At 41.3% G+C, this 14,762-nt stretch overlaps 1 protein-coding gene across 1 annotated transcript in view; it reads right to left on the bottom strand.

Annotated features, from left to right (window-relative positions):
• Positions 1 to 14,762, bottom strand: part of Kntc1 (kinetochore associated 1) — a 74,169-nt gene that overhangs the window by 40,033 nt on the left and 19,374 nt on the right. Inside the window, exons 14-30 of the mRNA XM_028766074.1 lie at positions 14,606 to 14,649; positions 14,430 to 14,495; positions 14,253 to 14,328; positions 12,850 to 12,975; positions 12,650 to 12,739; positions 11,506 to 11,559; positions 10,534 to 10,595; positions 8,230 to 8,341; positions 6,474 to 6,617; positions 5,801 to 5,857; positions 5,610 to 5,711; positions 3,723 to 3,842; positions 3,474 to 3,617; positions 1,871 to 1,969; positions 869 to 972; positions 643 to 742; positions 219 to 353 (exon numbers count right to left, since the gene is read on the bottom strand). Coding sequence (XP_028621907.1) covers positions 219 to 353; positions 643 to 742; positions 869 to 972; positions 1,871 to 1,969; positions 3,474 to 3,617; positions 3,723 to 3,842; positions 5,610 to 5,711; positions 5,801 to 5,857; positions 6,474 to 6,617; positions 8,230 to 8,341; positions 10,534 to 10,595; positions 11,506 to 11,559; positions 12,650 to 12,739; positions 12,850 to 12,975; positions 14,253 to 14,328; positions 14,430 to 14,495; positions 14,606 to 14,649 — 1,635 coding nt within the window. The remainder of the gene's footprint in view (positions 1 to 218; positions 354 to 642; positions 743 to 868; positions 973 to 1,870; positions 1,970 to 3,473; positions 3,618 to 3,722; positions 3,843 to 5,609; positions 5,712 to 5,800; positions 5,858 to 6,473; positions 6,618 to 8,229; positions 8,342 to 10,533; positions 10,596 to 11,505; positions 11,560 to 12,649; positions 12,740 to 12,849; positions 12,976 to 14,252; positions 14,329 to 14,429; positions 14,496 to 14,605; positions 14,650 to 14,762) is intronic.

The following is a 14,762-nucleotide window of genomic DNA, read 5'->3' on the forward strand; positions in this document are numbered from 1 at the left end:
GAAGACAGCTACAGTGTACTCATCAATAAAATAAATAAATTAAAAAAAAAAGTAGTTACTGTACTGTTTCCTGCTGATATTGTAACATATGGTAGTTATTTTAACGTTTCCATGCTGATATGGCTTGTTTACTGTGTTTTCTGAAAGTAGCTGGACAGTTGAGCTTCACGAAGACGGACTCAGCAGAGCAGCCCTACGACACAACCTACAGCTCCCACCTGTCCTCTGTCCATCAGATCAATGACTCTTAGACTGTAGATTTCGTCATCAGACAGCCTGTACCCTCGGGCCACCTTCAGAGCGTCTTCTAAGGATGACGGGATGTCTTGCTTGAGAATGTATCGGACCACTCTCTGGAAGAGATAATACATATATCCTAATAAGAAGTCTCACAGAGCTCCAGAATCATCTGCTTATAAAGGCAAAATGCGTGAGTTCACGCCATAAAATCTACATGGCAGAAATCGAGAACAGACTCCTGTGTTTTCTTCCTTCCTCCACGTGCTTACCATGACACATGTGCGACCCTCTCCCGTATAAGAAGTCTAGCTCTGATAACTTTTTGAATATGAAAATCTTCAGTCAATTTTTCATGCTACCTTAAAAATACAAGAAAGAGGAACCAACCCAACCAGGGCTTACCATTATTTCATTGTTCAAGAGATTCACCTCTCTTATCCCATAGCCTCGCAAAAGTTTCTTCATCTCCATCAGCTTGTAGCTTTCCTGCAGTAACTTGACTCTAAACGAGACGTACTGACATTAACAGGACTGTGAGGACAGGCAATGGAAGACACAGCTGGAGGTCAGCTCCAGCTTTAAGTCGGTACAGGGCACAAGGACATCATCCAGTCTTCTGCGAACTTACTTGGGGTGGTCCATTTCCAGGTGCTGCTTCACCAGCTGCTCCAAAGCTGCACTCCAGGGAACCACAGCCTTATACATTATCTTGAGCACAGCATCAAAGATGAGCTACAAAGAGATTACACAGGAACAATGCCCAGCCCTCAGCTGTGCCTCTTATGTAAGCGAGTGGCTCTGCACACATCAAGGACAGGGGCAGTGAGAGCATTTCATCTGTCTGCAGAAGCATGCGCTTTCTCCTATGGTCAACATAAAGAGCGATTTCAAACCAACTGCGGTGAGACAAGCCTGTAATTCTAGCACTCATGGCTAGGAGGAGCAGGAACACAAGTTCAGGGTCAACCTAGAGAGATGGTTCAGCAGTTAAGAGCACTTGCTGCTCCTTCGGGGGACTGGAGTTCAATTCCCAGAACCCAAACCAGGTGGATCACAACCATAATTCCAGTTCCAGGAGCTGGGACACTGACTATGCTGGGCACGAGGCATACACACAGTATACATACATACATGCAAGGAAAACATTAATAAACCCATTGAAACAATCAGTGCTGCCCTTATATTTTAAATATTTAATTATTTACCTACACTTAATTGTTTTTTCCAAGACGAGGCTTCATATATGACTTAAGATTCTTAAATTCTCAGACTGTGGGCACGTGAGACCCTGCCTTTATGCAAACTAATGATAGTGGGAAATCATAGTAAAGGCCCATGCCAACAAGTTAGGCATTTCAATTTCTGAGTAATTCCAGATCCTGAACAGAGAGGCATCTAGTTGCCTATGACAATTCTTTTGGCAATGAGAATGAGAATATTTTCATCTTATTTTCCATTACCAAAGAAAATAGAATTAAGCATGTTTTTATCTTCTTTTTAAATTTTTTTTTTTACATTCTATGAAAAATTTCCCTAACCAATATTTATCATTCTTCTGACCAGAAAACAGCTGTTCAAAAGGGAACTCCCTACCCAGAATATAAAAGTCCAGCAGTTGGTGTTTGCTTACATCTCTGTCGGACAAGCATCTTATCACCGCCATGGCCTTTGCTTCCCACGCTGTGTCGAAGAGCGTCATGGACTTCGAGCTACACCTCTTCAGTAAATCCTAAGAAAGAGACCCATACATGCTTGTTAAATATTAGGAATGCTCAGCCTAGGTGTGGTGGTGCATGCCTTTAATACCAGCACTCGAGAGGCAGAGGCCAGCCTGGTCTACAAAGTGAATTCAAGACTGCCAGGATGGCTACCCAGAGAAACCCTGTCCTGAAAAACAAACAAAATTAGAAACTTACTAAAAATGGCAAATGGGCCAGCAAGCTAACCAGCAGGTAAAGTCACCTGCTGACCTGAGTTTGGTCCCAGGCACTCACATCTTGGAAGGAAAGAACTGACACCATGAAAGGTGTTTCCCAACCTCTACATAGGTGCTACTGTGGAATGTGCATGTCCAAACTCACACACACAGTTAATGCATAGCACACACACATGCATACACGCGCTCTAAAGTTAAAACATTTTTTTCTTTTTCCTTTTCTTTTCTTTTTTTTTTTTTTTTCGTTTTTCGAGACAGGGTTTCTCTGTATAAACCTGGCTGTCCTGGAACTCACTCTGTAGACCAGGCTGGCCTCAAACTCAGAAATCCGCCTGCCTCTGCCTCCCAAGTGCTGGGATTAAAGGCGTGCGCCACCACCGCCTGGCAAGTTAAAACATTTTAAAGTTGCGGAAAATGTAGCCTAGGCTTTCATATGGCATAGAAAACTTAAAAAGGAAGTATTTCTGAAGGATCTACAGAGATTATTCAGCCAGTCATATCGCACAGGCCCTTAAACCCAGCACTAGGAGGTAGGCTGATCTCTGTGCGTTTGAGATCAGTTTGGTCTACATAGTAAGTTCCAGGACAGCCAGGGTTATTTAGAGATCTTGTCTCAAAAAACAAACCAAAAAAAAAGTTTATTGCAACATTGTATTCTTTATAAACACTGCCAGGTTGGGGATGTAGTTTAGATTCTGGAGACCTGAGGCCTGATCCTTATCACCTTCTGTCAAAAACCAGTTAAGTATTGAACTACTCCTAATACCTCATAGGAGGCCCTTGGAAAACATCTTCTGTTTTTCTTTATCTTGTTGAGGTGGGATCTCATTGTGCTGCCTAACTGGTTTTGAACTTGTGGGGCTGAGTAGCCCTCCTGCCTCTGCCTCTCTAAGAGCTGGGCAGTCCTCTGACAGAACAGAAGCCTGAGTAACCCTCCCACCTCTGCCTCTAAGAGCTGGGCGGTCCTCTGACAGAACAGAACCAGCTTATAGTCTGGATCAGTTCAAAGTGCTCCATTTGCTAGTGGTAAAGCCTTGCATTACTTCTAGAGTCAAGCATCTAATGTGAAGATGCACTGCACAGACTTCACAAACAAAAGCAGGGGCTGACGGATGGTTCAGCACGTAAAGCTAGTCTCCAAGCTGATGACCTGAGTTAGAGACCCAGGCCTGTGCGGCAGGAGGAAGAGCTGAGTCCCCCAACTTGCTTTAGACCTCCACACATGCACTGTGTCTGTGTGCTCGCAGACGGTCACATAATAGCAAATGAATGCTTTAAAAGTTAAAGACAATGTTACCTCTATATAAAGCAAAAGAAGTTCCTCCTCTTGCAAATTCTGTTCCCGAATGTAAACTCTCACAAACTTCTCTAAGACAGAAGGGATCAGCTCTGGGGCCGAGACCCTGTCGAACATGCGGAACACCACAGTGGTCGAATTTTCCTAGATGAGGGAAAGGGAAGATGGAAGATGGCATAAATGATGCAGTGTCTTGTCACAACTGGATACAAAAAAAAACAAAACAGTGTCCAGGGGTGGAGCTCTTACCTTTTCAAACTCAGAGAGGGACAGCTTGCAGCTGTACTTCCTATGCAGGATGATCAGCTCCTGCAGCTTGCTAACCAGTGTCTGTAACTGCTGGACTTCCTCTGTGTTCTGACAGTCCTTCTACAGCAAAAGCATTAAGATCGTTGAGGATACAAAACAAAAAGTGTGACAGGAAAACACAGTCAAACTTATCTCAGTGAAATCAGTAATGGCCACAATTACTAATTACTCACAAGAAAAACCAGAATCTGAAATTAACTAAAAATCTGAGAATTGGTAACCGGAGGGCCTGCACATGTACATGTGTATATGTAGATTGGGGTATTTTTTGTTGGTTTTTTTGTTTGTTTGTTTGTTTTTGAGGCAGGATCTCAGGTAGCCCAGGTCAGCTATGAACTGGATACATAGCCAAGGATGTCCTTCAATTTCTGATTCTTCGGCCTCCACCAGCCACAGCCTCAGATTACAAGGATGCCCCAACACAGGCAGGTTATGTGGTACTGAGAACATGTACAGGGCTTCGCGCATGCTCAGCAAGCACTGTGTTTCCACAGAATCATAATGCACATTTTTAAAGATCACATTTGTCTGGTTCTAAAGTACTGAAAACTTCACAGTAGATTTCATTACGTCTTATACATTAATTTACAAACTCAACTCTAGCACTCCCAATATAGTTTTTAAAAATATAAAGTTGCACACTTTTCCAGGTATAACTCATGCTTTTTTTGTTTGAGAAAATTCAAAAGAGAAATTAGCTTTCCGGGCGGTGGTGGCGCACACCTTTAATCCCAGCACTTGGGAGGCAGAGGCAGGCGGATTTCTGAGTTCAAGAGTTCGAGGCCAGCCTGGTCTACAGAGTAAGTTCCAAGACAGCCAGGGCTACACAGAGAAACTCTGTCTCGAAATGAAACAAAACAAAACAAACAAAAAGAAAGGAAGCTAGAAAGCTAGAAGTGCCAGGCAGTGGTAATGCGCATGTTTAATCCTGGCACTTGGAAGGCAGAGGCAGCCAGACTCTGAGTTGGAGGCTAGCCTGGCCTACAGAGCTACAGAACAAGATCCAGGATAGCAAATGAAGAAAGAAAGAAAGAAAGAAAGAAAGAAAGAAAGAAAGAAAGAAAGAAAGAGAGAGAGAGAGAGAGAGAGAGAGAGAGAGAGAAAGGAAGGAAAGAAAGGAAGGAAGGAAGTGGTTAAGAGCACTGACTGCTCTTCCAAAGGTCCTGAGTTCAATTCCCAGCAACTACATGGTGGCTCACAACCATCTGTAATGGGACTTGATACCCTCTTCGGGTGTGTCTGATGTCAGCTACAGTGTACTCATATACATAAAATAAATCTTTTTTAAAAAAGAAAGAAAGAAAGAAATTTAGAAGCAAGGAGCCAAATATAGTTCACCTTCAGAACTACACTCCTGATCATGATCCCCCTGTAGCAGAGCTTCTTTCCTTTTGTGATACTAGGATGACACACAGCCTCATTCATGCTAGGCAAATGCTCTACTGTTGAGTCTTACCCACATCCCGCTGCTGCTTCTGCAGACTGGCCATTACAGCAGGGCGTGGTTTCCTGATTTAAGTAAATGAAGCAGTTGTGACTCCTCAGACCAACTGATTCTCATAAATCATTTTTTTTATCCTTTTAAAGGACTCTGAAATTCTACTATTGCGGGAAATTCCAATTGTACACTTAGAATGTCTTTCTATTGTTTTCATTTTGGCTGGTTCAGCGTAGACAGACCACACTGAAACAGGAGTGGTTGTAATAGATCCAGCAGAAAAGAAAAAAGGATTTTCCCTTTCAGTGGACAGCATGCTTTTCTCTAAACAGGCAAATTCTTTGCTGTGATGTTACAATTTCATTATAAAGTTCATCTCAACATCATACCAAGGAAATCCAGTGCCAAGAGGATGCAAATCCAAATTTGTCTGTTTTCTCTGCAGTGAAGAACACCTCTGCCAGTTGAAGTCCATTTTCTGGCCAGTTTGCCTTTAAAAACATGAAGATCGTTAAAAATCAAGTCTGAGGCTGCTGTAGGGGTGCAAATGTCATTGTCACCTTTGTTGGAGGGACATTACCTTATCAGTTAACTCTAGGTTCCTTGATGCTTGTTCCAGCCATTTTGCAAGAATGTTCTGCAATAGAAACACCATTTAAGGATAAAATTCTCATACACAAAAAAATTCCATAATCAGTTTTTCTTTCTTTTTTTTTTCAGTTTTCTTTTCTTTTCTTTTTTTTCAGTTTTTCTTTTAAGAACTTTTAAAAAATATGTGCTGGGGTGCGGGGAGGACATCGGATCTCCTGGAGCTGGAACTGTAGGTTGTAAGGTGCTGGGAACTGAACTCAGGTCTTCTGGAACTGTAGAATGTGCACTTAACCACTGAGCCACCTCTCTAGCTGTATAATGTTGTCTTAGAAGCTATTTATCAGTTACACAGCTGGACACTGAACCCAAGACCTTGAAGATGCTAGCATGCTAGCTGGCATTCTGGCACCACCTTTACTGGTTGGTTTGTTTGTTTATTTATTTATTTAGAAATAGGAACACACTCTGTAGCTCATGCTGGCCTGTAAGTTGCTATGTAGTTCACACTGGACTCAAACTCCCAACAATCCTCTTGAGAGCTGACTGAAGTGTGTACCTCTGCATCCAGCCCCACCATCTTTTCAAACGGCTTCTCCAGTAACCTAATACGAAGCCTTCATTCAGTTAAATCTATAAGAGTGGAAATACTGGCGGCAACTCACTTGTCCTTCGGGCACGATCCTCCTCACAAACGGTATCACGTCGTTTTTAAACCAGGAACAAAGTTTATCCAAGGGGACTTGTGTAGATATTGAGTTCAGCAAATTCTCCAGCATTTTCACATCAAACTTGCTTTCAAAGTTAGCCTGAATTACAGAATGAGAAGACATGTCTGACAATATTAAACCACCCCCAAAACACAAAGACCGATGGGATCCTTGGGAAAAGCAGTGAGGGGGGTAAATAAAAAACAAAGTGTAATGGCAGAGACTCATGAAAGTGCCTTGGCAAACCCATTACTCTGCATGCTAACTGAAGCAAATCATTTTCTTAAAGAAAAAAAATTCAAAAGAATGTTATTGATTTTCTTTTTCTTTTGAGACAGGTTTCTCTGTGTAGCCCTGGCTGACCTGGAACTCACAGAGATCCACCCACCTCTGCCTCCCAAGTGCTAGGATTAAAGGTGTGGTGTGCACCACCATTGCCCAGCAATGTCACTTAATAATGAGAAAGGTGATTTATTCTATGCAAATAACTCAGGTGGGCAGGGGAGGGGTGTCATCACAGCTCATTAAATACCGTATTAGTGAGTAGCAGACAATAAACACACACAGAAGCCAGAAAATAATGAAGCCTGAGGAAAATGCAACTGGAGATGAAAGCAGAGACGCTAATAAATGTATCCGTTAGTGTCATAACCATACTTCATGAACCTAAATGTTACACGTCAGTATCAGCCAACAGAAGAGGATTTGGATAAACAGTCTATCTCTGGATGAGACGGTCTACATTGCCCAATCTGGCCTGAAATTCCTAGACTAAGCAATCCTGCCTCGGCCTCCTGAGGAGCTAAGGCTATGTGCCACTGCAATCAGATAAACACCTTTTTTTTTTTTTTTTTTTTTTTTTTTTTTGGTTTTTCAAGACAGGGTTTCTCTGTGTAGCCTTGGCTATCCTGGAACTCACTCTGTAGACCAGGCTGGCCTCGAACTCAGAAATCCGCCTGCCTCTGCCTCCCAAGTGCTGGGATTAAAGGCATGCGCCACCACTGCCTGGCAGATGAACACCTTTAATAAGTATGCCTTCACCACAATCTAAATAGTCGAAAGCTCCTCTCCACCAAAGCAACAGAAGCATGATATTAATAAATAACCTGATAAAAAATGATGCTTACTGGTCAATGATAGTGCACACTCTTAATCCCAGCACTTGAGGGACAGAGGTAGGCAGATCTCTGAGTTCGAGGCCAGCCCCATCTACAGAGTAAGTTCTAGGGCAGTCAGAGCTATATACACAGAGGAAACCATGTCTCAAAATAAAGACAAAACCAAAAAACCAAAACCAAAGCCAGTGTCTACTAAGGAAAGCCTGAAAAGCTAATCAGCCACTGAAGACGATGCGCTAAGGCACTACCGGCGTACCAAAGCCCTTCCTCTGATCTGCTAGTATCCTGGACAATCTCCCCTGGGACAGGTCACATTTTAGCACTCTAGACACACTGCCATCCATTCACACAGTCCAAGAAATTAAAATGCAGGGAGCTGAAGAGGTGGCTCAATGATTGTAAGCACTGGCCACCCTTCCAGAGGTCCTGAGTTCAATTCCCTACAGCCACATAGTGGGCTCAAGACCATGCTGGGATCTGATGTCCTCTACTAGAATTTAGGTGTACATGAAGACACAGCATTCGTATAAATAAATCTTAAAAAAAAAAAAAAAGGAAAGAAAGAAAAGAAATTAAATTATACAATATATTACCCGATGTCTAAGCCAAAGATACTGTGCACAAACCAAGTTTCCGTTACTTAGCTGCAAAAGAATATCTCTGAGGTCATCTTCATTATTCAGGAACTCAATCCAAGAGCTACCACTGAGAAATCAGAGGGAAGAAACGAGTTAGCTGTATAAGAAATACTTTCCAAACAGACATCATTATACAACTAAGCCGCTTTTTTGAACATTTATGCATTCAGTGGGGAACGTGTGCTGCGGCAGGCTTGTAGAGGTCAGAGGACAACCTGCAGGGACCGACTCTCTCCCCATCACGTAGGTCTAAGGGACAAAACGCAGGTGGTCACATTTGGTGGCAAGCACCTTGAGCGTCTTGCGGAACCTAAATACTTCCCCTTTTTAAATTTTAATATTATTTCATGTATATGAGTGTTTTGCCTGCATATATGTATGGGCAATACCCATGTGTGGGGTCCCCTCAGAGGTCAGAGGAAGGAGTACGGTTTCCTCGAACTGAAGTTATGAATTATTAAAAGCCACTGCATGAGTGCTAGGAACCAAACACTAGTCCTCCACAAGAACAAGTGTTCTTAATCGCCGAGCAATCTCTCTACCTTTTTTTTTTTTTAAAAGATAAAGCAAAACATAAAACAGACCTAAAAATTCTACACTGTAAAGTAAGTCTCCTTTCTGAAACTTAGAGAACACCTGCTGAGTAACAGCAGTGACTCTCCATGTAGGAAACCGGATCAGATAGTCCCACATAGACGCTCACAACTGTCAGTCGGGGGATCTGACACCCTCAACAGAGATACATGCTACAGAGCAAATTGTATGCCAGCCTAGCTATATGAAACCATGTTCTTTAAAAAAAAAAAAAAAAAAAAAAAAGGAAGAAAAAAATGAGGGGCTAGAGAGATGGCTCAGAGGTTAAGAGCGCAGTTCTTCCAAAGGTTCTGAGTTCAACTCCCAGCAACCACATGGTGGTTCAAAACCATCTATAATGAGATCTATTAACACCTATAATAACCTTTTGGCCTGCAGGCATAAAAGCAGACAGAATGCTGTATATATAATAAATAAATATATCTTTAAAAAAAAGAAAAAATTGCATTTCTTATGTAAAACAAACAAAAATCCAATTAAGACAAAACCTGAATAATAAAAGTCATTATTAAAAAATACTTAGCAGGGCTGGAGAGAAAGCTCAGTGGTTAAGAGCACTGACTGCTCTTCCAGAGGTCCTGAGTTCAATTCCCAGCAACCACATGGTGGCTCACAACCATCTGTAATGAGATCTGATGCCCTCTTCTGGTGTGTCTGAAGACAGCTACAGTGTACTCATACACATAAAATTAAAACAAAACAAAAAAACTTAGATAAAAATTAAGATTCACGCTGGGCGGTGGTGGCACACACCTTTAATCCCAGCACTTGGGAGGCAGAGGCAGGTGGATTTCTGAGTTCGAGGCCAGCCTGGTCTACAGAGTGAGTTCCAGGACAGCCAGGGCTCCACAGAGAAACCCTGTCTCGGAAAAAAAAAAAAAAAAAAAAAAAATTAAGATTATTAAGATTCACACAAAAGCAAACCAGTTATATTTTTGTAATACTTTTTACAAATTAGATTAGCAAAACACAAATTATTTGACTAAGTGAATGAATGGGAAACAGCATTCTCTAAGCTGTCTATCAGAACAAATATATAGATATATCTAGTCACCTTAGCAACTGTGCTCCCAGATACTGAATTCAAATAGACACACTCACTTACAGAAAGATAATTATACCATAATATAATTCTTACTTATTATTTACTTACAAATACAAGACATGTTTAACAGGGACAGGAAGTTAAGCCATTAGAAAATACAGGCAGGGCTGGAGAGATGGCTCAGAGGTTAAGAGCACTGGCTGTTCTTCCAGAGGTCCTGAGTTCAATTCCCAGCAACCACATGGTGGCTCACAACCATCTATAATGGGATCTCTTCTGGTGTGTCTGAAGACACCTGCAGTGTACTCATATAAATAAAAAATAAATAAAAAAAAACTTAAAAAAAATATCATCAAAAAAGATACAATGGACTCATACTTGTTAAAAAAAAAAAAAGAAGAAAAGAAAATACAGTCAATGATCATGAGCAAAATATGAAAGGACAAGGCTCTTATGCCAACTCTTGCTGCAAAGATAAAGCACGTCCTATCTTTTGAACACACAGGCTCCGTCCACCTTCCCTTCCATACAAATTCACTCAAAGGACTACAGTCTTTCTCGTGATCTCCCAAAACTGTATTTAGTTCATAACCTAAAAATTAAAAATAAAATGCTCATACCTGAATTTCTCTGGTCCAAATGCTCCATAAAATGTAGTTAACTTTGCATGAGCTTTTAGCACCTAAAGAAAAAAATTCAATAATTTTAATAATTTTAAAAATGGATGTGGGCTGGTAAGATAGCTCATCAGGTGAAAGCACTTGCCATTCAAGCCTGGTGTTCAATTCTTGGAACTCACTTCAATGTAAGAAAGACCTGATTCCAAAACAGTGTCCTCTGACCTCCACATACACACCAGGGCATTTGTATCCATGCAAAGAGAAACGCATACAAAACACACACATACACACACACACACACACACACACACACACAGTGATGATACTGAAATTTAAAAAGTTTAGCCTTATATACATTCTCATTTTAACTCACTCATATTTTGGCTCAATTCCCATCTATGTAAGCTCATAGTTTAACATACCCACACAAAATAGTGAAAACATTTCTAGCCATATTTTATTATAAAGGCAAATGCATATAAGGCTTTCTCACTTAATCATTTACATTTAGGGCAAAACTTAGCTGGATTATGTCATCTGTAGAGGGGGAGCTGGGTGTGTGTACCACAACAAACACAGGACAATCTGCAGGAGTTAGTTGGTTCTATCCTAGCATGAGGATCTCAAGGTCTGAACTTGGGTCTTCAAGCTCGGCACAAGCTCCTTGCCCCACTGAGCCACCTTGCCTGCCCTATTTTGGGAATTTAAATGCACACATTCTTGTAAGCATGCCTGTATTCATCACTGGCAGCCATTGACTGAGTGTTTACCAGCTACCAGGTACTAGACTAGAAAGTTTTGCAGGAATTGGTTGTTTTGACTCCAAATCAACCACAGGAACAACAGTACTTGGAATCCCGTGTTTGTGATAAGGAAGCTGACATATTAAGCAGTCACTTAATATCAATCTGCCTTGAAAAGAAAACCAGCAACACCTTCATGCTCAGTTAGCTACGGATACAATGTCGGTACCTCCATGAAGCTATCAGAACAGACATGTAGAGTCCTGTCTTCTTTCTTCATGAGCTAAGCACACATGGACCGAGAGAGACAAAAAAAAAGGACATGTTAGGACAGGAGCATGCTGGGAACAGATAGAGTCAAAATACACTGTATATAGGTGCAAAAAAAGAGAAAGGAAAAGGACCACAAGGAGACACCTGTCAGACTCCTCATAAAGATTTTGACCTGACAGAAAACGTTATCTTTGAAAGGAAGTTGTATTTAAGCCCCAAATAAAAGGAAGTTGATATATGCAATGCTATTAAACAATAAATTATTTGGGGGATTCAGCAGCTAAGATCATTATTGCTCTTCCTGAGTACCCCAATTCAGTTCAGCACCAGAGGGATCTGACACCCTTTTCCTCCCCCAGAGAGAACCTGCATTTGCTTGCACAGAAACACACACATAACTAAAAATAATAAAAATAGCTGGATACACTGACTCACACCTTTAATCCTAATACTGGGATACAGATGCAGGCAGATCTTTGTGAGTTCAAGGTCAGCATGGTCTACATAAGGAGTTCCAGGCTAGCCAGGACTAGAAAAATGAGATCTCAAAACTAAATAGAATAAAAATAAATCTTAAATAGATATTGCTTAAAACCAGTGCATATGAAAATTGCCCAAGCCAAGTCGTGGTGGAGCACACTTTTAGTCCCAGCACACTGGAAACAGAGGCAGGAGGATTTCTGAGTTTGAGGCTGGCCTGGTCTGCAGAGTGAGTTTCAAGGACAGCCAGGGCTACACAGAGAAACCCTGTCTTGAAAAACCTAAATAAAATAAATAAATAAATAGAAACATTCAGATTTTGCACACCATGTAGAAAAAAAAGGAAGTAATTAGTAGTTATCAGGAGGGAGGGGTCAGAATGAAACCACACTGGTCTCAGTCTAGAATGACCGAGGTGACCATTGAGTACACAGAGAACCGTGAACTTGAAATGGCTCCACGTAAACTATCTTAAAGCTAGAAGAAAAAAGGTTGATAAAAAAAAAAAAAAGATATTTTAAAGAAGAAACACAAAAACTAAAGGACAAGTAAATACATTTTAGCTGATAGAATTCTCATGAGTGACTAAAGCAAATTTTTCCTAAAGAAGAATAACTTACCCTGGTTTTGGCATAGCTGAGCATTTCCTGGGTGGTTTCATAGGTTACCCATTGGGCCTTGAGGCAGAAATTCACCACGAAGTCATCATCCTGTTTGAAATACGCGAAACAAAGGCAGTAATATTGGATTATGAGATCCAATAATAACATTGGATAGCACATCCCCTGGAAAATTCCAGGTGACAACCGGGAAGACGCACCTGGATTTTGCGTAGGTTTTCTTTAGCCTCATCTACCAGCTGCTGCCATTTGGACTGCTCACTCTTGTCTGAGGAAACCAAAGCCAGCTTCTCCAATATATCATTTGATTTGACCTTGTAAACAAGCTGTGACACAAACATGCCACAATCAGTGCCATGGAGCACACACAGCATCTTAGCATGACAGCTTCAACAAGCTAGGGGAAACAAAAGACTCAGGAAAGGAGTTTCTTCCCTGTGCTCAGGAACGAGGCTTAAACAAGACAGTTCTCATTGGTCACAGTGGCCCACGCCTTTGGTCTCAGTACCTAGGAGCTAGAGGCAAGGGATCTCTGAAAATTCATTACCAGACTGGTCAATAGAGGGAACTCCAGGCCAGCCCTAGGCTGATTAGTAGACCTTGGCAAAAAAAAAAAAAAAAAAAAAAAAAAAAAAAGGAAGGAAAGAAGGAAGGGGGGGGGGGAAGGAAGAAAAAAAGGTAACTCATCTAGATGGTAAACTCAGATTATTAGGAATTATGCAAACCATTTTTATTAACTCCTTAATAAACATATCAGGAACTGTTCAAAGAACTTTATTTAAGCTAAGACATGAATCTAATCAACTGCCCAATGATGGATAAGTAAATCAGTAAAATGTGGCCTATACATAAAGCCTTAGAGAAGAAGCCACTTTGTCACTAACAACATGGGCCAACCTGTAGGATATCATGCTGAGTGACCCAAGCCAGGCCCAGAAAGAAGATGCATGATCTCACAGATGCACAGCCCACAGAACTCACAGAAGCAAAGCAGAGAAGCAGCTTAGAGTGGAGAGGTTGGCGGGAGCAAAGGAGGGAGTTTATCAAAGGGAGGAGACTCCAGGAGGCACAGGAGGAAGGGGTTTTAGAGATCTATTAAGCCTCGTGATGGATGTGTGTATTGCAAATTGCTACAAGCATAGATATAGTAGATATATTATCACTATTTTTGTTTTGATATGGTCCCTCTTCAGTGATATCTCTCTCTGTCTCACTATATAGATCAGGCTGGACTGAAACTCACAAAGACTTGCTTGACTATGCTTGTCCCAGTACTGACATTAAAGGCTTGTACGCCAGCACCCTCTAAACTGGGCCTACTCAGATCCCCTAGAGTTGGAGCTACATATGATTGTTAGCCACTATGTGGGTGTTGGGACTTGAACCCTGGCCCTCTGCAAGAACAAGTTCTCTACACTGCTGAGCCATCTCTCCAGCCCCTAGAGCTCTTGTTCTAATTAATTCAAGTAAGAATATGGGGGCCATGTCCCAGCTGCACACTAGATCATTCGGTGCCCAAGTGTCAACCTTCTGCATCTCCTCAGCCTCTAGCACACCACCAAGAAGCATCTGCCCAAGAGCAACAGAACAAATGAATGCTTACCTCAACATCCAGTCCGAACTGAATGGCAAAGCTCTCGGCTTCGGCAAATCTGTGCTTGTGAAGTAACCGGCTCAGTCTGAAGAGTTGGAGAAGGAATTTCATCAAATGCCTATCCATCAGGGACTTTACATTTCTCATTAAAAGGCAAATAATGCTTTAAAAAAAATGAGAAGTTACCTGTTTTCTGGTAACACCTCTGTGAGGTACCTAAGTACTAAGTCAGACACAGAGTCTTCACATAGGCTGAAAAACAAAATTTACATTGTGAGTAGCCCTGCCATGCAGTATTCATGAGTAAACTCTAATTTAGCTGCTGTGTAGAAATTAATCTGACAAAACAAAGCATGACCTACTTAGGATCATTTTTGTGAATTCCTTCCAGAAGGTATATAGTGTCCTACAATAATAACGAAAACATGATTAAAATGCAAATGTAAAAGCCATCAAGTACTTTATAATTACTAGAAAAAAACAGAGAGTTCTGGCAAAAATTATCCATCCATCAATTCT

This window comes from Grammomys surdaster, unplaced genomic scaffold, assembly GCF_004785775.1.
Source record: "Grammomys surdaster isolate TR1022 unplaced genomic scaffold, NIH_TR_1.0 166, whole genome shotgun sequence".
Lineage (NCBI taxonomy): Eukaryota > Metazoa > Chordata > Mammalia > Rodentia > Muridae > Grammomys > Grammomys surdaster.